Source organism: Trichechus manatus, unplaced genomic scaffold (assembly GCF_000243295.1).
Source record: "Trichechus manatus latirostris isolate Lorelei unplaced genomic scaffold, TriManLat1.0 scaffold00057, whole genome shotgun sequence".
NCBI lineage: Eukaryota > Metazoa > Chordata > Mammalia > Sirenia > Trichechidae > Trichechus > Trichechus manatus.
In genome coordinates, this window is record NW_004443993.1 from 10,097,521 (window position 1) to 10,118,249 (window position 20,729).

General features: G+C 55.6%; 1 protein-coding gene across 1 annotated transcript in view; it reads right to left on the bottom strand.

Moving 5' to 3' along the window:
- KDM4B (lysine demethylase 4B) overlaps positions 1-20,729 on the bottom strand; it is a 156,858-nt gene that overhangs the window by 93,908 nt on the left and 42,221 nt on the right. Inside the window, exon 6 of the mRNA XM_023733274.1 lies at positions 4,830-4,879. Coding sequence (XP_023589042.1) covers positions 4,830-4,879 — 50 coding nt within the window. The remainder of the gene's footprint in view (positions 1-4,829; positions 4,880-20,729) is intronic.

A 20,729-nucleotide genomic window follows, 5' to 3' on the forward strand; every position in this document is an offset into this window, starting at 1 on the left:
AGACCGGCACCCCGTGTTGTGGGCGGCTGGGAAGACCGGCACCCCGTGTTGTGGGCGGCTGGGCAGACCGGCACCCCGTGTTGTGGGCGGCTGGGCAGACCGGCCCCCCGTGTTGTGAGTAACTGGAGTGGTCCCAGCGTGGGACTGAGTGTCCCAAGTCCTGTCAGAGCCTCTGCACACACTGTGCACTGTCTCAGCACCATCACAGGCCACACGGCACACCTGTGCCCACGGCCGCCGGCAGGTGACGACACAGAGGCGCAGGAAGCGGCCGAGCAGGACCCCTGTTCACCAGCACACAAGGCAACATGGGTGGGGTTCCCATCAGGCCCCCAAGGTGTGTGTACGACTCTCATCTAACAGGAGACTGCATATGGAATCTGAACTAACACCCAGAAACAGAAGGCACTCGGCCCATCGGTGCCACCTGCTCACGAACAGGTTTGAACTAACACATTCCAGAGCTGCATCCCAGTCACTCAGCAGCTGACGTGCAAATCAATGCTGCACATGTTTCTTTAAGAAAAACAAGTCCGGCAATTGCCTGACAGCAGCTGAGTGGGTCCCTTCTGCCTCCTCCTCTACCTTCCCCCACAAAGCAGGGCTAACGGGAGAGACATGCTCAGAGCTGAGCGCACAGCCCCCCAACGCAGAAGGCGCTGTGCTGGGCAAGGAGCCCCAGGGAGTCTGGAGGAGCTGTCCCCCTCGCAGGGCACGGACACCTCCCTTGCGGCCAGCACCACAGATGCAGGAAGATACAGGAGGGACAGCCCTGACCCATTCACCACCTCCCAGCTCAGCACCCACTCCCCTATGACGACCGGAGGGCAGCAGGCCTCGGCACCCTCCTCAGAAGGACAAGGCCTCCCTTGTAACTGTGGAAAGTAAGTCATCTGCTCACTATATGGAATGTTGGTCTACCCCGGCTACCCACGACACAGGGCACTGGTCTACCCCGGCTGTCCACAGCATGGGTGCTGGTCTACCCCAACCGTATGACATAAGGTGCTATCTACTGCTCATGACATGGAGCACTATCTGCCCCGACTGCTCACCACACAGGGTGCTGGTCTACCCCAGTTGCTCAACAGAGGTGCTGTCTACCCCAATTGCTCACCACACAGGTGCTGGTCTACCCCGACTGCTCACCACACAGGTGCTGTCTACCCCGACTGCTCGACAACACACAGGTGCTGTCTACCCCGACTGCTCAACAACACACAGGTGCTGTCTACCCCGACTGCTCAACAGAGGTGCTGTCTACCCCAGCTGCTCAACACAGGTGCTGTCTACCCCAGCTGCTCAACACAGGTGCTGTCTACCCCAGCTGCTCAACACAGGTGCTGTCTACCCCAGCTGCTCAACAGAGGTGCTGTCTACCCCAGCTGCTCAACAGAGGTGCTGTCTACCCCAACTGCTCAATACAGGTGCTGGTCTACCCTGACTGCTCACCACATGGGGCACTGGTCTACCCTGACTTTCCTGACTGCTCACAACACAGGGTAGTGGTCTACCCTGACTGCTTACCATATGGGGTGCTGGTCTACCCTGACTTCCCTGACTGCTCACTGTATGGGGTGCTGGTCTACCCTGACTGCTCACCATATGGGGTGCTGGTCTACCCCGACTTCCCTAACTGCTCACTACACAGGGTGCTGGTCTACCACCAGCTGCCCCAGGCTGTGCCCATGCACATATAGCCCCTTACGGCCATGACCAGCCAGGAAAGAAGAGGTATCATGCAGGTTAAAATGGGATGAGGGGCAGGACTCATCCACAGAGCCACATGGGGTGCACACTGAGTGTCCACTCTCCCTCCAGGAATGACCCACAGATGCTGCTGGCCCAAGGAACCTTCCAGAAGCGCATCCCAGACCTAGGTCTCCGGTCTCGAGGCCAGTACACATCTCTACAGGATGCTGGTTAAACCCAACCCAGCCAGGGGAGACAGCGAGGGCACACGTGTGCATGTGTGTGCAGCACACGGCCACACTCGCACACGTCAACACGGGAAACCGGGGGCTCAGATGCTTCCCAGGCTGCAGAGGCGCCTGAGTGCAAGGACATGATGGTGGGTTCTGGAAAGTGTGAGGGATTACTGGATCCAGCAACTTTTGTCTGCACTAAAAGCATTTCAATTAGAATTATGAGTGCCTGCCACCCAGCCGGCCGGCCTCTCTGCAGTTCTTCTTTTTAATGTACAGTTTAAGTGGCTCTCATTAAAGCGCTAATAAAGGCGCACGTTTTAAGTGATTAGCACCAATAATGCGCCAACACATCAATGCGCTCTCCATGGGCTCCACAACTCTCCCCGCGAGTCCAGTTAGAGCGCAGCTATTCATTTTCCATATTAATAGTAAACGCATTCTGCCCATCTCGATAATGGAGTCCGCAATGCAGTCCCCTCAAGAATTTCAGAGGGGCCCTAGGTTGGCATTGACTCACTGTCCCTACACTCACCTCTCCAAGACCTTCCTCTGAGGCTCTGCTGCCCTCGAGGGGAGAGTGAGGCCCAACTTTCCCATGTGTGCCTCCCACCACATTTCCTGACCCGGCTCCGGTGGTAGCAGCCAGGCCAGAATTCTAGGAAGTCAACCCAGCCTACCAAGGTATCACTTAATGAGTCTGCATTATTCACGAGGAGTCCATGGGTGGTGCAAATGGTTAATGCGCTTGGCTGCTAACAGAAAGTCTGAAGGTTCAAGAACACCCAGAGGCACATCAGAAGAAAGGCCTGGTGACCTATTTCGGGAAAATCAGCCATGGAAGAAAACCCTATGGAGCACAGTACTACTCTGACACACATGGGGTCGCCATGAGTCAGAGCTGATTCGACAGCAACTTCTAAGATGTCTACTAACATCCAGAACCTGTGAACAGGGTGCCTTCCACGGCAAAGGGACTGTGCAGATGTGATGGGACTGAGGATCTTGACGGGGAGGTTAGCCTGGTTTATCTGGGTGGGCCCCATGTATTCAGAGGGAGACAGGAGGAAGATTTCGGGAGATCTGACACAATAGAAGACAGGCCACAGAGGCAGAGATTGGAGGGATGCGGCCAGGAGCCAAGGAATGCCGGAAGCCTCCAGAAGAGGAAAAGGCAAAGGAACAAGTTCCCAGATCCTCCCCTCGGCCTTCAGAAGGAACTAGCCCTGCTGACATCCTGATCTGAACCCCTGAAGACTCAGTTTAGACGTCTGATCTCCAGAACTTTCAGCGCCTTAACCACTACGTCTGGGCGATCTGTTAACTGCAGCAACAGGAAACTCACATAATGGGGGAGATCTTTTCTTCAGTCAGTGGAAATGCGGTTTTTATTTTAGTGCTTTAGAAAGTGAAACGGAACTTTGCCACTAGGCTGCTTTTAATTGTAGAATTTTTTACCATGAGAAGGGCATCCCCCGATACCAGGGTCCAGCCTCTTCCATACAAGCAGCGTCCCGGTTTCCAATGAAAGTGGTAAGAAATAGCAACGGCAAAGCCTTCACGGAGAACCCAGACGCGCGTGGCTGGGAATGAGCACCTGTCCCACTTGCCACTGGCCCCTGACCCTTTCGTTCTTGTCAAACCCACATCTGGTAAATATTTGCTAGACAGACCGTGACTCTCTGGGCACAGCACTGGGACAGGAGACCCTGTTCCTTCCACAAAGATTGACCGTTCCCATCTCCAAAGTCGAAAAGCTCCTGGGGAGGTGGGAAGACAGATGTGGAGACCTCTCTTTGGGTGAGGGGTGAAGAAGGGGCAGAGGACAGTGGCCAACAGCCAGCAGTGAGGAATGCCTGGGACCATGCTGAGCTTCCGGAAGAATCTGAGCCTTGCATGCCAGCCTGCCTCCTCAGACCCACCTCCAGCTGCCGCCGTGGCCTCCAGGAGGGGCCCGTGTGTGCTCAGAGTGGCTTCTGGAACCCCAGGGCCTGGTCCCCCTCGCCCTTCCACGCACCAGGCCACCGTGGCTGGCCCAGAGGCCGGCTCCCGCCAGTGTGCTGTCCCCAAAGAGCAGCTCTCTGAGCTCACGGGAAGGAGGGAGACTGCTGGGCCAGCCGGGGCTTTTAACGCTTCTTAGCACCCCCACCCCCACCCCCGCCCCGAGCCATCTGATGGCATCTGAGCTCCTGCTGGGACAAGCAGAGCTGGCTGCATCAGTGTGGGAGCTGAAGCAACAGAGAACTGATGCGGGGTCCCTGCCGCCTCCAGCTCCTCATCACCTCGGGGCGCACCCCCACTTCTGGCTTGCTCTGGCTGCCAAGTCTCCCGTCCGAAGCCCTGCCCAGACTACCGTAGGCGGTTCTCGCCTCTTCTCACGGCCGCCTCTCTGACGAGTTCCTTCCAACCCAGGAGACCCCAGAAGGTTCTAAACGCAGGCGGCACAGTGGCCCTTGCATCAACAGTGCAGAGCTGTGCTGAGGGACCTGGGGAGCCGTTTCCCAGGAAAACCAGAGCAAAGGGCCTAGCGGGTTCTCCCTCAGGAGAACCTGAACTGCCTGGTGCTCGCGACCAGACAAAGATTTCGGGGGACTGGGAAAGGGTGTGGCGCAGCGGGAGGACCCAGGAGGGAGGCAGAGAAGGCAGCCGCCCTGCCGTCCAGGAGGGGATCAGGCCCCAGCTCCCGATGGTGGCGCAGGGAATCCAGGGTGCTACACCCCGGCTCCTGTAGGGGCTCAGGAAGGGACAAGATGGCAGGCCGGGTCACAGGGGTGACAGGAAGTGGGAGGACAGGACCGACCTCTGCGAGCGCACCCCCCTCCCCAAAGCCCAAAACACAAAGCCCCAGGGCCGCTCAAGCCCGCCCGCCCGCCCACACAGCACGGGCGCAGGGGTCTCACCTACCGATGGCCAGCCGCTCCAGGCGCTTGCCATGCTCCGGGGGGATGGCGTACCTGCCAGAGAGAGAAGGAAGCAGGTCAGAGCATGGCCAGGCTGTCACACACCCCCACGCCCACACAGGTGATCAGAGCGTGACCAGGCCGTCACACACCCACTGCGCCCACAGAGGTGATCAGAGCATGGCAAGTCCGTCACACACCCCTTGCACCCACACACTGATCAGAGCGTGGCCAGGCTGTCACACACCCCTGCACCCACACACGTGATCAGAGCGTGGCCAGGCCATCACACACCCCTGCAGCCACACACTGATCAGAGCATGGCCAGGCTGTCACAAACCCTGCGCCCACACACTGATCAGAGCGTGGCCGAGCTGTCACAAACCCTGCGCCCACACACTGATCATAGCGTGGCCAGGCCTTCACACACCCCCTGCGCCCACACACCGATCAGAGCGCGGCCAGGCTGTCACAAACCCTGCGCCCACACACTGATCAGAGCACGGCCAGGCCGTCACACACCCCCTATGCCCACACACCGATCAGAGCGCGGCCAGGCCGTCACACACCCCCTGCGCCCACACACCGATCAGAGCGTGGCCAGGCCGTCACACACCCCTGCACCCACACGCGTGATTAGAGCGTGGCCAAGCTGTCACAAACCCTGCGCCCACACACTGATCAGAGCGTGGCCAGGCCGTCACACACCCCCTGCGCCCACACACTGATCAGAGCGTGGCCAGGCCGTCACACACCCCTGCACCCACACACGATTAGAGCATGGCCAAGCTATCACAAACCCTGTGCCCACACACTAATCAGAGCGCGGCCAGGCTGTCACAAACCCTGCGCCCACACACTGATCAGAGCGTGGCCAGGCCGTCACACACCCCCTGCGCCCACACACTGATCAGAGTGCAGCCAGGCCGTCACACACCCCCTGTGCCCACACACTAATCAGAGCGTGGCCAGGCTGTCACAAACCCTGCGCCCACATACTGGTCAGAGCGTGGCCAGGCCATCACAAATCCCGAGCCCAACACGTGACCAGAGCGTGGCCAGGCTGTCACACACCCCCGCGCCCACACACTGATCAGAGAGTGGCCAGGCCGTCACACACACCCGCGCCCACACACTGATCAGAGCATGGGCAGGCCATCACACACCCCTGCGCCCACACAGGTGATCACAGCGTGGTCAGGCTGTCACACACCCCCGTGACCAGCACATGGTCATAGCGTGGCCAGGCTGTCATGCACACCCGTGCCCACACACTGATCAGAGCATGGCAAGGCCGTCACACACACCCGTGCCCAGCACATGATCCCCAAGGAAGTGCCAGCTGGCACCTGTGGTCAGTGTTGTGAGGGAGGGTATGGGGTGGGGGGCGGCTGTCAAGGAAAGACTCCACAGGGAAGCGAGGACGAGGGCACCGGGAGCGGAAAACAGGAGAGAAGCAGAGGGGCCAGCACCTCGGGGGCCACCAGTGGAGACTCCCCAGTTAAGCAGCACTATACCTCAATGAGGCAGGAAAAGAAAAAGAAAAAAACAACCGGGGGGTGAGACGTACAGAGGACCCCCAGTCTGGAACAGAGCAGAACTGCAGCCTCCCCCATTGCCAGCACCCCCTCAGAGCTGACTCCGCCCACCCTGCCGGGCAGCCAGCAGGGAAAGGAAGCTTCAGGAATGAAAAAATGATAGCATTTGTCACCAGTTCCTCAGCTTTCTTTTTAAACATTTTTGCATTTGAAAAATTACTGAGGCTCTGTTATAAACAAACACAAGAGATGAAAGCTTGAAAACGCCATGCACTCAGATGACAACTCAAGGACCGGGGTCCTGGGAGGGAAGGGCAGGGCAGCCCCCAACCACCAAGTGCCCCTCCAGCCCCCCACCCCCAGTCTTCAGTGCAAGCCAGCAGAGCAGGGCATGGGCCCTCACTGCACACAGTGGGAGGGTGGACACTCATCTCTGCAGGAGCTGGGAGCCCGTGGGGCTACAGCTGCCTCCACCATCCAGGAGACACTTGGGAACAGTGGTCCTCACCCAGATGATTCTGCCCCCAGGGGACACTGGCCATGTCTGGGGACATCTGTGGGTGTCACGACTAGGGGTGCTACGGGCATTGAGTGTGGAAGCCAGGGATGCTGCTCAACACCCTACAGCGCACAGGACGGCCCCACCCCAGAGAGGGATCTGCCCCCCGTGTCAGCAGAGTAGAGGCTGAGAAACCCTTCATTAATTATTTGGAAAATACTGAGTTTGATTCCTGCTCACACCGCGCACCAGAATAAACTCCCGCTGGGTCAGACGGTGTAACCCAGGGGACCCTCCAGCTCCCATGATTCCCCTGCCCGCAGCTCCCCACTCAGTGTGCAGATTTCAATGTGGGCAGCCTCCTAGGACGGCAGTAGGTCAGATGATTATGGGACACAGTGTCTCTGGGGGTCAGTGGAATCTCCTAACCCAAGGGCTCTCACCTGGGTGATTCTGCCCCCAGGGGACACTGGATGATGTCTGGGGATATTTGTTGCTGTCACACCTTGGGGGGGAGGGTGCTACTGGCAACAAGTAGGTGGAGGCCAGGGATGCTGCTCAACACCCTGCAGTGCACAGGATGGCCCCGCACCAGGGAATGACTCGACCCCCATGTCAGCAGGGCCGGGGCAGGGGCAGGGGTGGGGGGGGAGGGGTCTTCCTGCTCTGGGATAACAAGGGCCACTCTCTCACATTCTAGAATGAGTCAAGTCAGAAGAGAGATGATGTAACTCAGCCAATCCCTCCCACCCTCAAACCAGAACAAACAAGAAAGATGAAGGGACACCCAGACTAAACCCATTCAAATGAGAGGTCTAAAATGTTTTTTAATAAACTACAAAGAGGGCCAGGGGAGGCGATAAGGCAAACATCAAGTCGTCTCTAATCTAATAGGATGAGAATAATCAATTTCTGGGCACGCTCCCAGGGCCCCTACCTGGGAGACCAAAGCCCCTTCCACTCTGCCATCACCAAGGAATCTTCCATCATCAGAACAAAGCTGAGGGTCTTCTCCTTTAAATGGCCTTTCACCATTTACATAAAGATGACCAAAACTAATCCCAATCCCCAGCACCTTTGTGGGATTAGCGTCCCCACACATGGGGCTGCGGAACCTTCCAGTGCTAGTGGGGAGGTGCCGGAGGACTGGAAGACACTAATTTATGCCTGCAAGGCTGCGATGATTAATGCAATATCCCCAGTCCACAATGCGGCTCTCACTTAATTAGCGCCTGTAATTGGGAGTTGTAAAGATAAGATTAATTGAATCTGGTGGATGTTAAAAGTTTAATACGTTGGAAAGTGGCTCTTCTGTTATCGGAAAAGGCAGGCTGCAGGGCGCTAGGCCGAGCGCTCACAAAAGCGGCCCCTGGGGAGATTAGAGGGAACTTTTGGACGCAAGCCGGACATGCAGAGCGGAATGGATTTAGGGTGGCGATGTTGGAGGCAAGCGCCAGCCAGGAGTTGTTTCTCCTGCCACCTGGACACACAAATGGAAACAACCCAACAGCAGCCTCCAGGGCACCAAGAAGCCCCAACCCCAACTGATCGGCATCCCCCAGCCCACCCCTAGGATGCTGGCGAATGAAAACATCAATCTTCCAGGGAAAGCCAGCAGAGCTGGGGAGGGCACGGGGCTCACCGCACACAGTTCTGAGGGCCGGGCGCGGGGCTCACCGCACACAGTTCTGAGGGCCGGGCGCGGGGCTCACCGCACACAGTTCTGAGGGCCGGGCGCGGGGCTCACCGCACACAGTTCTGAGGGCCGGGCGCGGGGCTCACCGCACACAGTTCTGAGGGCAGGGCCAGGGGCAGATTACCCAATAGGCAAGGGAAGCACAGTGGTTGCTCTGCTTACCAGACCCTCTGTAGTGAACAATTTCACATTTTTTCACAATATCAAAGATGCTTTTAACTATGGCTGGTATCTGTCTCTCTCCCAAGTTCACAGCACCTTCCTACAGAATCAAAGCCTCTTTTCAAATTCACAATCCCTGACAGAGGCAGATAGGAGCCCTGGTGGCACGTGGTTAAAGCACTCAGCTGCTAACCGAAAGGTCAGCAGTTTGAATCCACCAGCCACTCCAGGGGAAAAGATGTGACAGTCTGCTTCTGTAAATACTACACCCTTAGAAACCCTATAGGGTAGTTCTATTCTGTCCTATAAGGTTGCTATGAGTCAACTCAACAGCACGGGGTTTGGTTTGGTTTGGGACCGAGGTGGATGACCCAGTAAGTTCATTGAGTTATTTGCCCCTGGGGCCAGCCACCACCTAGGAAGGGAGGCAAGGACACTCGTCTGTGAGGGAGCTAGGAAGCCCAGAGACTCCAGAACAGTGGCCTCAGGGGTCCAAGGAGCCCCCTTTCCATGTCCAGGTGCCCTGGCAGCCTAGTTGGGCCAGGGCAGACAACTTACGCTGGATGAGGACCAGAACTGCCGCTCAACAGGGAGGAGTCACCCCACTGATAACGATGCAGCGTGGATGTGGGAAAGAGACAAGACCAGTGCTCACCAAGGAGGAAAGTCTCATGGGCCCATGGGCTCCCAGCGGAGAGCCTCTGTGGGTCCTCCCCAGGGGCCAGAAGCCGAGCTGGCACATTTCATCCCTGTCACCACCCCCCAGTGGGCCAGGCACCCCAACACGTGGGGTTTCCGGTGGTGCATTCTAGCTATTTCCTGGGGCTGGCTCTGGGGAACAGACGGGGCGGGGGCAGGAGAGAGGAGAAAGACAGAAAGCAGGCAGGCAGGCATGGAGAGAGGGAGGAAAGAGAAGGAACGCCGGAGGAGAGAAAAGGAGGGAAGGATGGACGGAGGGTGGAAGACAGAGAGAGACAGAAAGAAAGATGGAAAGGCAGGCAAGTCTTTGGGCTGAAATGTCTGTTTGCTGAGCCTCGAAGTGGGAAGCGTCTGTCTGGCTATTAGTAAACCATTTCTCGTTGGCAAACAGAGACGGCTTTATTGGTCAACAACACAGAGAGGCAGCTTGTCTCTCCCTGGGAGCCCGGTGCCCATCACGAGGTCAAAATTCAAAGCCAAAAGCAAGCCTGCTGCCAGCCTGTGACCCCTGGCCACCGGCCTGTGGCCTGGAGAGATAGGCTGAAAGGGCAAGAGCACTGGTGTGTTCTTTTTGGGAAGGTGGCCCCTTCCAGAAACTCCTTCAGCTCCACACCGGACCAGGGGACAGTCCCCTGCCAGCGGATGCCCTGTCTCTCTCCCTCCTGCCATTCACGTGTACCCCACCTCGGCCTGCACCTCACCCCCTACCAAAACCACCCAGCTCCACCCTCCACCTCTCCCTGCTCCTCCTGGCAAGGTGGCTTCCCCTCACATCATGCCACACTCAGACATCAGCCCCCATGCTGCCCTCTGCCCTCCACCTCTCCCAGGCCTGGCCATGCCTCACCCTTGTAGAGACTTCTAAAACCACCCAAGACCATGCCATCAGCAGTGTCCTCCCCCATGCAACTTCTAAAGTGCACCCGCCCCTGACCAGTCTGTGAAGGACCCTCCTCAACTTTGCTCTGAGCAGGTGGGAGGGTGAGGAGGACCAGGAAAGCAGACCGCAGTGACGGAAGAAGAGTCTAGAGAAGCCAGGATAATGGAAGCAGGAAGAGCAACTACGGAAACCTGGGGGAGCCCCTGGGAGGAGAGGGGACCCTGGACTTCTGAGGGCAGTCAGAGCTGTTAAGGGGGCAGGGGAGCGTCTCAGCTTGGTGTGATGAAGAACCTTCCAGAAACCTGAGCTATCCCACGATGGGGCGGGCCTCCCCGGCGTGATGTGCTTAGGCCTGAAGAGCAGGCTGCAAGAAGAGCCTTCAGGGATGGGCCGCCTGGACGGCCTAGTCAGGCCCCTCCGGCCACAGTGTCCTGCCCTCCCTGCTGGATTGTGGCTGTAAGTCAATGCCCAGCTGCAATAGCAGCACACGCCTTCAAGCGGACACACGGGCCACGACTCCAGACACACCGAGAACCCTGATCCTGACGCTGGACAAGACCACAGCCACATTTTAAAGCCATCTTGTTGCCCTCTGTTCCTGAACGTTCCACACTGGGTACTTCGGGAAGACTACACTGGAAGGCAGAGACGCCGGCCGCGGCTCAGCGGGTGCCATCAGGGCTGGACTCCAGATGACCATTCCAGGCGGCAGCAGGCTCCATAACCCAGAGTTTAATGCCATGGAATCGCCCGGGAGGCCCAGAGGGACAAATTCGGGCCTTGTTTTCCAGGCACTCTTTTCAGAAAGGCAGTCAACTGCCAGCGTGAGGGGCTGCAGTGAGGACGTAAAACAAGCTTCAATTAAGGAAAACACACAGGGCTCCGGGAGCAATGGGAGAGGAAGAGCCACAGAATGATCAAAGAAACAAATCACGGCCCGGCACCTGAACAGGTCAAAAGATGGAGGAAAGGAAGCTTCTGGAAGGACGAGGAGCTGCTAAATGGAGGGACCACAACATGACACCTTCCAAAAGAAGCAGCATCCGGGGCCTGGGAGCAAGGGCGATGGGACGGGCCGTGGGGAGGCAGGCGCTCCCCAAGCCTCTCGGCCCTCCTGGGTGCCTTCTTTTACGCTCTGAGATGTTCTGAGTGATGAACTTCGCCCTCCGCCCCATTACCACTTGCCGTTGAGTCAACTGCAACTCACAGCGACCCCATGTGTGTCAGAGTAGAACTCTGCTCCAGAGGCTTTTCAGTGGTTAGTTCTCCAGAAGTCAATCACCAGGCCTTTCTTCCGAGGCACCTCTGTGTGGACTCCAACCTCTAACCTTGCAGTTAGCAGCCAGGTGCGTTCACCATTTGTACCATCTAGGGACTCCTCCCTTATCCTATAGCTATCACCCCAAAAAGGCAAAACTAAACACCCACAAACCTGCCCAGAGGGGCCAGAACCAAGACGGAAAGCACAGCCAGGTACGAGATGTGCGGCGTGACATGAGCCAGACACTCTGATCTGCGTGCAGGCGAAGAAGGCTGGTCTGGGGACAGGAGGTCAGGGAGACTGGACAACGTCTGACTTAAATGGTGAGGCCAGAGGGAGGTATGCCTTGCTGGCCTCGTGCCGTTGCGGGCTGGCCAGGCCGAGACAGGCAAGTGGAGGCCAGCAGGCAGAGCTGGCGGCAGCACCACGCGCAGCCTGGAAGTCAGACGGTCTCTGCCTGTGCGGTCAGGGCTGAGTTCTATGGGACTAATAAAGAAGAAACGCAGGGGCTCCTGACACTGGCTGGCTGGGGATTTGTCTTGGGTCCTCAGGCAGGCGGCACCCTGGATGGAGGCGGGGAGGGACCAGCTCGCAGCCAGGCAGCTGCATGAACAAGACCGATCAGGTAATTAAAAGGAGACCGGCTCTCGGCAGGTGGGGCCGTGAGCCTTCGGCCAGCGACGGCCACTTTCACTTCACTGCAATGTGGGCTGGGAAAGGAGCCTTCCTGTCGGCCGAGGAGGACGCTATTAATAGTGTAATTTTCTTGGTGTTTTGTTTATTCCCCTGGAATGGCTTGATGGATGTGAATAATTATCAGACTATAAAAGCCAGCAAATGTGCTATTTTCTATCGCTCTAAATCATCAAACAAATAAAGTGTGAAACAGCATTTTTGAATATAATTTTCCCCTCTAATGGCTTAGAATTATTATCAAGAACAATGAAAATAAATAAGCAAATGCCTGGTGAGTTAAAAATTAAATGAGTGTGTCAGGAAGAGGAACACAGACTGTCTTGGAGAGCAGGAACCTGCTCAGAAACCATCAGTTACGGCAACAAGCAACAGGGCTGGGGCAGCACCGAGTGGATTTCCGGCCCCAGCCCCCAGAACCCTCTGGCCTGAGGCTGCCCCAAGTCCAGCTCCTGTAAAAAGTTGGCCCCTCAGCTAAGCTCTGCTGAAGCGGGGACCCACAGCTGCCCCTTGGGTCAGATAAAGTGATGGTCGCAGGAGATGCTGGGGTGCTGCTCTGAGTGGGAGCTGGGCGCTGGGCTGCCTGGCTGGCCTGGCTGGCCCCCCAGGGACCCTTCTGTCATTGCCGTAGTAGAGCCACATCTGAGGTGCCTCAGAAAGCCAGGGCCTGTGCCCTCACAGCCTCTGCCCCCCATGGGCCACAGAAAGGCACTGCCAGGGGCCTCTTGGTCCCGGCAGACTCTCAGGACGCAAGGCGCGTGAAGCCAGGGCCTGGCCCTCCCCGTCTGAAGTAACTTCGTCCCCCCTCAAGCCTTAGGCCTCTGCTGCCCGGCCGCCTCTCACTTTCTCAAGGCCTGCTGGCTGCCCCGGGGTAGCGAGAGGGTTAAATGTGGAGCCAGCGTGTCTGTGGTAATGAGGTCTATCCTCTGGGGACTGGTGTGAGGCCCAGACTCCCAGGCCAGGGGCTCTAGAAGCCCCAGTAGACTCCCCGCGCCACCACGGGTGAGTTGTGGTACCATTTCCTCAGACGGTCAGCAATCAAGTACCAGTGAGCAAACTGCGGGCCCTCTCCCCCACCTCGCCAGGGCCGAGGGCCAGGAGTGGGTTCCACCGAGCCCTCTGCAAATGTCAGCTCAGCCTGGTTCGCGTGGAGGGTGAGGAAGTTAATTTCACAGTGTCTGCACCAGGTTGGGTGAACAGGGCCCTCACAGCTTAGCACACCATAATCACGGGAACAGAGACCGGGGGAAGGGCCGCTCGCGCCGCCTCAAGTATCCCGAGACCCCAGGTCAAGCGAGAGGCCCCTGGCCTGGGTGAGCCACTGGCACGGCCCCTTGGGGCGGATGGGCGCTCCACTGCGGTGATCCTCAAACAAAGAGCCCCACTGCGGCTGGGGCGCCAGTGGCTCTGCCCACACCTCACGGACAGTTACACCTCACCGGCCTGGGGTGTGGGAAGGCTGAGCAGGAAGAGCCCCCTGCATCCCCTGCGGCCACAGCCCCTAGCCTCCGTGAACCCCCTCAGCAGGTAAAAGAGACTGACGAGGACCAGGGCGGCTTCTCTGCTCTGCCCAGAGGACTGTGGAATCCTGGAAAAGCAAAGCCCCCACCGGTCAACCTTATCTGATGGCCACTGCGATGAGCCCTGTCAACTCCACCTACTGGGACGTCCATGCACTTCAGGTAACTTTTGTAAATTATACCTCAGAAAAGCTGTTTCAGAACCCTGGTGGCACAGTGCTTAAGAGCTCGGCTGCTAACCAAAAGGTCGGCAGTTCAAATCCACCAGCTGCTCCTTGGAAACCCTATGGGCAGTTCTGCTCTGTCCTGTAGGGTCGCTATGAGTTGGAACTGAATTGAAGACGCCTAACAACACCACCACAGCTGTTTGCAAAAGAAAAAAAAAAGTCCTGGAACCAAGGCACTAAGGACTGGTGAACCCCGGTCCCTGTCCCAGTGGCTGGCTCAGTGCCACAGACATACTGCTCATCAGGATGTTCTCTGAGGTATGAGTCAAGGCTCCGTCAGGTTAATCGGAAGAGAACAGGTCACAGATCTCCCCTTTGGAAAAGGCACCTGCCCCAGGCGGTTTTACTGAGCATTCTACTAAACCTTGGTGCCCGCTTATACACGTGGTTGCTGAGTAAGGAAAGAGGTCAGATGTTACCCAGCTCATCTGACAAATCTGGCGTATTTCTGAGTAAATGAATCAATGGGAAACCCTATCTCCAACACAGGACAAGGACAGAGGAAAACGGCAGGCTGGTCTCACATACGAACACAGATCCAAAAGCCCTAAGTAAGGCTGGGGCTGCACAGCTGACTACTGTAACTGCTGTCAATACGTTGTATACCCATAAAAAGTTGAAGTGGCAAAAGCTGGGTGATAGATATTATTATAGATTCAATTGTATCCCCCTAAAATATGTGTCAACTTGGCTAGGCCATGATTCCAGATATTGTGTGATTGTGCACCATTCTGTCGTCTGATGTGATTTTTCTACGTGTTATAAATCCTACCTCTATGATGTTAATATGGCAGGATTAGAGGCAGTTATGTTAATGAGGCAGGACACTACCTACAGGATTAGGCTGTGTCTTAATCAGTCTCTTTTGAGATATAAAAGAGAGAAGCGAGCACAGACACAGGAGAACCTCACACTACCAAAAAACAAGAGCCAGGAGAATAGCAAGTCCTTTGGACCCGGGGTTCCTGCGCTGAGAAGCTCCTCCACCAGGGAAGATTGAGGACAAGAACCTTCACCCAGAGCTGACAGAGAGACAAAGCCTTCCCCTGGAGCTGGCACCCTGAATTCAGGCTTCTAGCCTCCTAGACTGTGAGAGAATAAATTTCTTTTTGTTAAAGCCATCCGCTTGTGGCATTTCTGTTATAGCAGCACTAGAGAACTGAGAGAGAGATATTTACCACAATGACCAAAAAAAGAAAGAGAGTAGCTGCTGAGGCTGCTTATGTACAACCAAACACCTCAATAGGATTTGGTTCCTTGGTTTGGAGGTTTAGGGTCATGGTTTCATGGGACATCCCAGTTAATTGGTCTAATAATGTGTTCAGTGCTTCTGTTCTACCTCCTAGTTTGTTGCGTAGTGCCTGGGGTCTTAAAAGCTTGCAAGCAGCCATTCAAGGCACAACAATTAGTCTCTATTCACCTGGAGCAACAGAGGAAGAAGGAGAGTCAGGAATAGGAGGAGGAAATGGAATGCGTGGCTGATTGTCTCCAGGAACAACCACCTCCTTTGCTATGAGACCAAGAAAACTAGGTAGTGCCCAGGTACCATTACTGAACATTTTGATCAAAGATTCCACAGAAGAATCCTAATCAAAAGGGGGGAAATGCAGAACAGAATTTCAGATTGTCAGGGACTGTAGACTTTCTGGAGCCATGGAGGGTGGACGAACCCTTCACACTATTGCCCTGAGATAACCTTTAACCTTAAACCAAAAATATCCCCTGAAGGCATCCTGAAATTGAGTAACAGTTTAGCTTTACTAGTAAAAACGGTCTGCCTTTAGCATTATGCTCTTTTAAGAACTATCTATATGGGATATTGACAATAGTAACTCGAAAGATTAGACAGGAAACCTAGGGGGCAGTCAGTTTATGTTAGTGCAAACCTGTTGCCGTGGAGTCGACTCCAACTCATAGTGACCTTATAGGACAAAGGAGAACTGTCCCCCCATAGAACAGAGTAGAACTGCCCCTGCAGGGTTTCCAAGGAGTGGCTGGTGGATTCGAACTGCTGACCTTTTGCTTAGAGGCCAAATGCTAAACCACTGTGCCACCACGGCTCCTTATGTTAATCAAGGAGGAACAACTCAGAAAAGGAGGGTGAGAACGGTTGCACGACTCTAAGAATGTAATCAACGTCACTGAATTGTACATGGAGAAACCGTTGAGTTGGTGTGTGTTTTGCTATGCATATTCTCAACAAGAACACAACAACAACATAATACAATTTGGAGGAAAAAAATGACATTAGCAAAAGGAGCTCTGGTGCCACAATGGTTAAGTGCCTGGCTGCTAACCGAAAGGCTGAGGGTTCAAATCCACCCAGCAGCTCTGTGGGAGAAGGACCTGGCAATGTACTCATGTAAAGATTACAGCCTAGCTATGTGACAGTTCTACGCTGTCACATGGGGTCGCTATGAGTCAAAATTGACTTGATGGCACCTAACAATAACAACAAGACATCAGCTGAACGTAGCAACAACAATTAACATTACAAATTATCTGTTACATGAGCAATTAAATAAAAAGATATTAGCAAATTAGACGCAGAAACGTATTCCAAAATCCAAGAAGGGCTTATCTCCAGGGTTGCAAAGACAGTTCAACAAATCAAAATCTATGTAAAATTCCAAACAACTCAGAATAAAAATCCTTAGCCAAGGAGTCCCTGGGTGGTGCCAGCAGTTAACATGCTTGGATGCTAATAGAAAGGTTGATGGTTTGAGTCTATGCAGAGGTGCCTCAGAAGAAAGTCCTGGCAATCTACGTCCAAAAAATCAGCCACTGAAAACCCTATGGAGCACAGTTCTACTCTGACACACAGGGGACTGCCATGAGTTGGAATGGACGCAACAGCAACTGTTTTTCTTATTAAGTAGGAACAGGAGGAGCCCTAGTGGCGCAGTGGTTAAGAGCTTGGCTGCTAACCAAAAGGTAAGCAGGTCAAATCCACCAGCCGCTCCTTGGAAACCTTATGGGGCAGTTCTACTCTGTCCTATAGGATTGCTATGAGTCGGAACCGACTCGCCAGCACCTAGCAACAGCAACAACAGGACCAGCGAAGAACTTCCCCGAGCTGATAAAAGGTATCTACCAGACGCTACAGCACCGCCATACTTAACAACGAGGCAGTAGAGGCATCCAGGAAAGTCACGGGCAAGGCAAGCTGCCCGTTATCACGGCCCTGAGTCAGCGCTTTACTAAAGAGACTGTTGCTGTCGGCTGCCGTCGAGTCGCTTCTGACTCACGGAGACCCTGTGTGTGCCCAGCAGAGCTGTGCTCCACAGGGTTTTCAAGGCTGTGACCTTTTGGAAACAGACTGGTACCTCTGGATGAGTTCAAACTGCCAGCCTTTTAGCTAGCAGTCAAGCGCTTAACTGTTTGCTCCATCCAGCTGTCCACTAAAGATGCTAGCCAAAGTGGTAAGTCAAGAAAAAAGAAACATAAAGGATATAATAACTACAAGTGAAGAGACCAACCTTTTCCTTTTAAAAGAACATGATCTTCTGCTTAGGAAAACTAAGAGCACCAGCTGGTAAGCTACAGAACCAAACCAAGTCCAGCAAGGTGGGCGCGTGAGCTGATCAGCATACACAAAGCAGGGTCTCCCCTGCACCAGAAAGACCTGTCACAGTAGGCCATGACATCCACTGATGGAGACCGTGTCTCCTTTCTGGAGTCTAGAAGCAGCAACCCCACACCACAAACAAGGTCGAGCATTCACCTGGTGGTGGGCTTGCAGCAATGAAACCGCAGACCCTGATCCAGGAAGCAAGCTTGCATCTGCGGCGAGGCTGACGCCGCTGGGTGAGGCCACCGTTCGAGGTCCCAGCCACGGACGAGCAGGGCTGCGAGCAGCAAGAGGGCCACAGACAGGCACCAACACGCCCCCCTCGCCGTGACCTAGACCTTCCACACCACACGAGGACAGTGACTGCACCGTAATGGTGACAACGGCACTGACAATTTCAGGGCCTGAATGTGGCCAGGTCGTTTCATCAGGTACATGCCAGGCGGCCACGTCATCAAGGTTGGATGGCTAAAGGAAGCACTACAGTCACCCCAGGACGACAGAGGGAAAGCAGGGCACATGGCCATCCAGCCCATAAGCCCGGTGACAGAAAAGATGCGAAGAGAACACCTGGGCAGACGGGCTGATCCTGGAAATATAAAGGGGTGGGTCTGAGGGCCAGGGCAAACTGGGGGTCCGTGTGTGCTGGCTGGGAGGGGGAGGAAGAGTTGTCAGCAACCCCAAGTCTTCAGGGAAGGGGAGACTGTGGGAGGCTTGGCTGGGGAAGAAACAAACCAACAAAACAAACCAGTTGCCGTCAATTAAATTCTCACGGCAAACCCACGCGTAGTCAGAGTGGGACTGTGCTCCGTAGGGTTTTCTTTCAGTGGCTGATTTTTCAGAGGTAGATCGCCAGGCCTTTCTTCCAAGGTGACTGTGGGTGGGTACAACCCTCCAGGCTTACGGTGAGCAGCCGAGTACGTTCACCACTGCACCACCCAGGGCCTCGGGGAGGAAAGTAAGGAGGGATTCCCCTCCACCTAGCGAGACCTCGAGAGGGCCGGGAACACATTTCTGAGCCTCTGTTTCTGCTGGCATCTTCCGTCTATAGGGCCAGGGATACTGGCTAGGGGTGGTCGCCCTGAGAACTGGGATCCGGAGGCCAGCACGCAGGGTGACCCAAACACGTGCCAGAGGTCAAGGGACGCTTAGCTCTGGAAGCCTCCTCTCAAGGGCCAGTCCTTATTTGCTCACGGTTTGCTATGTGCCTGCACCACCTCTGACTTAGTGTCTGGATCTGGGAAGCAGAACAGCTCACCTGGGGCTAGGACCTGCCTGCCTTCCTCAGGAGGGCAACATGAAGCTCACTCAGGATGCAAAAGCCACAAAGAACCAGCCAGGCATCGCGGCTGGCACAGCGTGGGGGGCCTGGCTATCTCCTGCTGCAGTGCATGCAGGGAAGGCCCTGGCCTAGGCATCGCGGCTGGCACAGTGCGGCGCGCCTGGCTATCTCCTGCTGCAGTGCATGCAGGGAAGGCCCTGGCCTAGGCATCGCGGCTGGCACAGTGCGGCGCGCCTGGCTATCTCCTGCTGCAGTGCATGCAGGGAAGGCCCTGGCCTAGGCATCGCGGCTGGCACAGTGCGGCGCGCCTGGCTATCTCCTGCCGTGGTGCATGCAGGGAAGGCCCCGGCCCAGGCATCCCTGCAGGCCTCCCCAGGGACCCAGTGGGCCAGCTCAATGCACCCCAACTTGGCTACTACGGGCGAAGAGGAGCTCAGCAACCTGCCCCAAGAGCACGTGACGTGGAACGTAGCCCTGCCCTGTGTACACCACAAAATCACCCTCTTAACTTAGAGGCGCCCAGGCCGGGAAGAGCAGCCCCCCTCACTCTTCCTGGCTCCCGATCCCTTTACGCGACGCATACAAACACTCACCAGGCAGACGAGATCTGCCAAGTCTGCCGGGGATGCTTGCTCCCAGGAAGAACCTTATGGAGCGCCGCGGCTTTATCTTTAATGGATCCTTTTATGAAATAATAGGCGCTGGAATCTGGTATCTTACACCAGCAGTGTCAATGATTTCAAATAATGACATTTTTACTGAAACACCCAGGTGAGCTAAACAGAGGCCGGGGAGTGTCTGCGTGGAGAAAACAGGGTGCCTCTGAAGAGGGTTTCCGCCCACGGGGACACCACAGAAACAGGTGTGGCGGGCGGGAGACAAAAGGATGCTGGCTGTACAGATGAGAGACCCCAAGAGAGAAGGAGGGGCCAGCACTGCAGCCGCTCTTGCCCCTCCCGGCCAGAGGTGGGTGCCACAACTCCCCACCCATGGAAGCCAGGTGCTGCTAGCTGAGGGCCCAGCTCAGGGGACCCAGAAGCTGGCCACACACAGCACCAGCCCACTTTCATTAAGGAGGCGACTTTACAAGGGGAGTGGGAGGAGCCCTGGTGGCACAATGCTTAAGCACTCAGCTGCTAACTGGAAGGTTGGAGGTTCAAATCCACCCAGCAGCTCCACAGGAGAAAGCCCTGGCAATCTGTTTCCATAAAGATAGCTATTGTTGTGTGCCACTGAGTGGATTTTGACTCACAGTGACCCCACGTGACAATAGAACTGCCCCATAAGGTTTTCTAGGCTGTAATCTTTACGTGGGAGCCCTGGCAGCACAGCGGTTAAGAGCTATGGCTGCTAACCAAAAGGTTGGCAGTTTGACTCCACCAGCCACTCCCTGGAAACCCTACGGGGCAGTTCTACTCTGTCCTATACGGTCACTATGGGTCGGAATCGATTCGACAGCAACGGGCACGGTACCCTTTAAGGGAGCAGATGGCCAGGCCTTTCTTTCTCCCATGGAGCCGCTGGGTGTGTCTGAACTGCTGACCTTTCAGTTAGCAGCCAAACAATTAACCACCGTGCTACCAGGGTCCCCTTCCACAAAGATCACTGCCTAGAAAAACCTATGGGGCAGCTCTGCTCCATCACGTGGGCTCATGATGAGTGGAAATCATCTCAATGGCACCTAAGAACATCATCAAGGGAGAAGAGATTCCAAGCATAAATAAGTCCATTAAGACGAGGCATGGGGCCAAGCCTGCAATTAAACGTGGGGTGGGGGGCACCTGACCCCCAGCACGGGCTGATTTGGGGCTCAGGCTTTTTTTTTAATATGACAAAGCCAAGACTGCAAGGTCGCATGGGGCCTATTTGTGCTGAG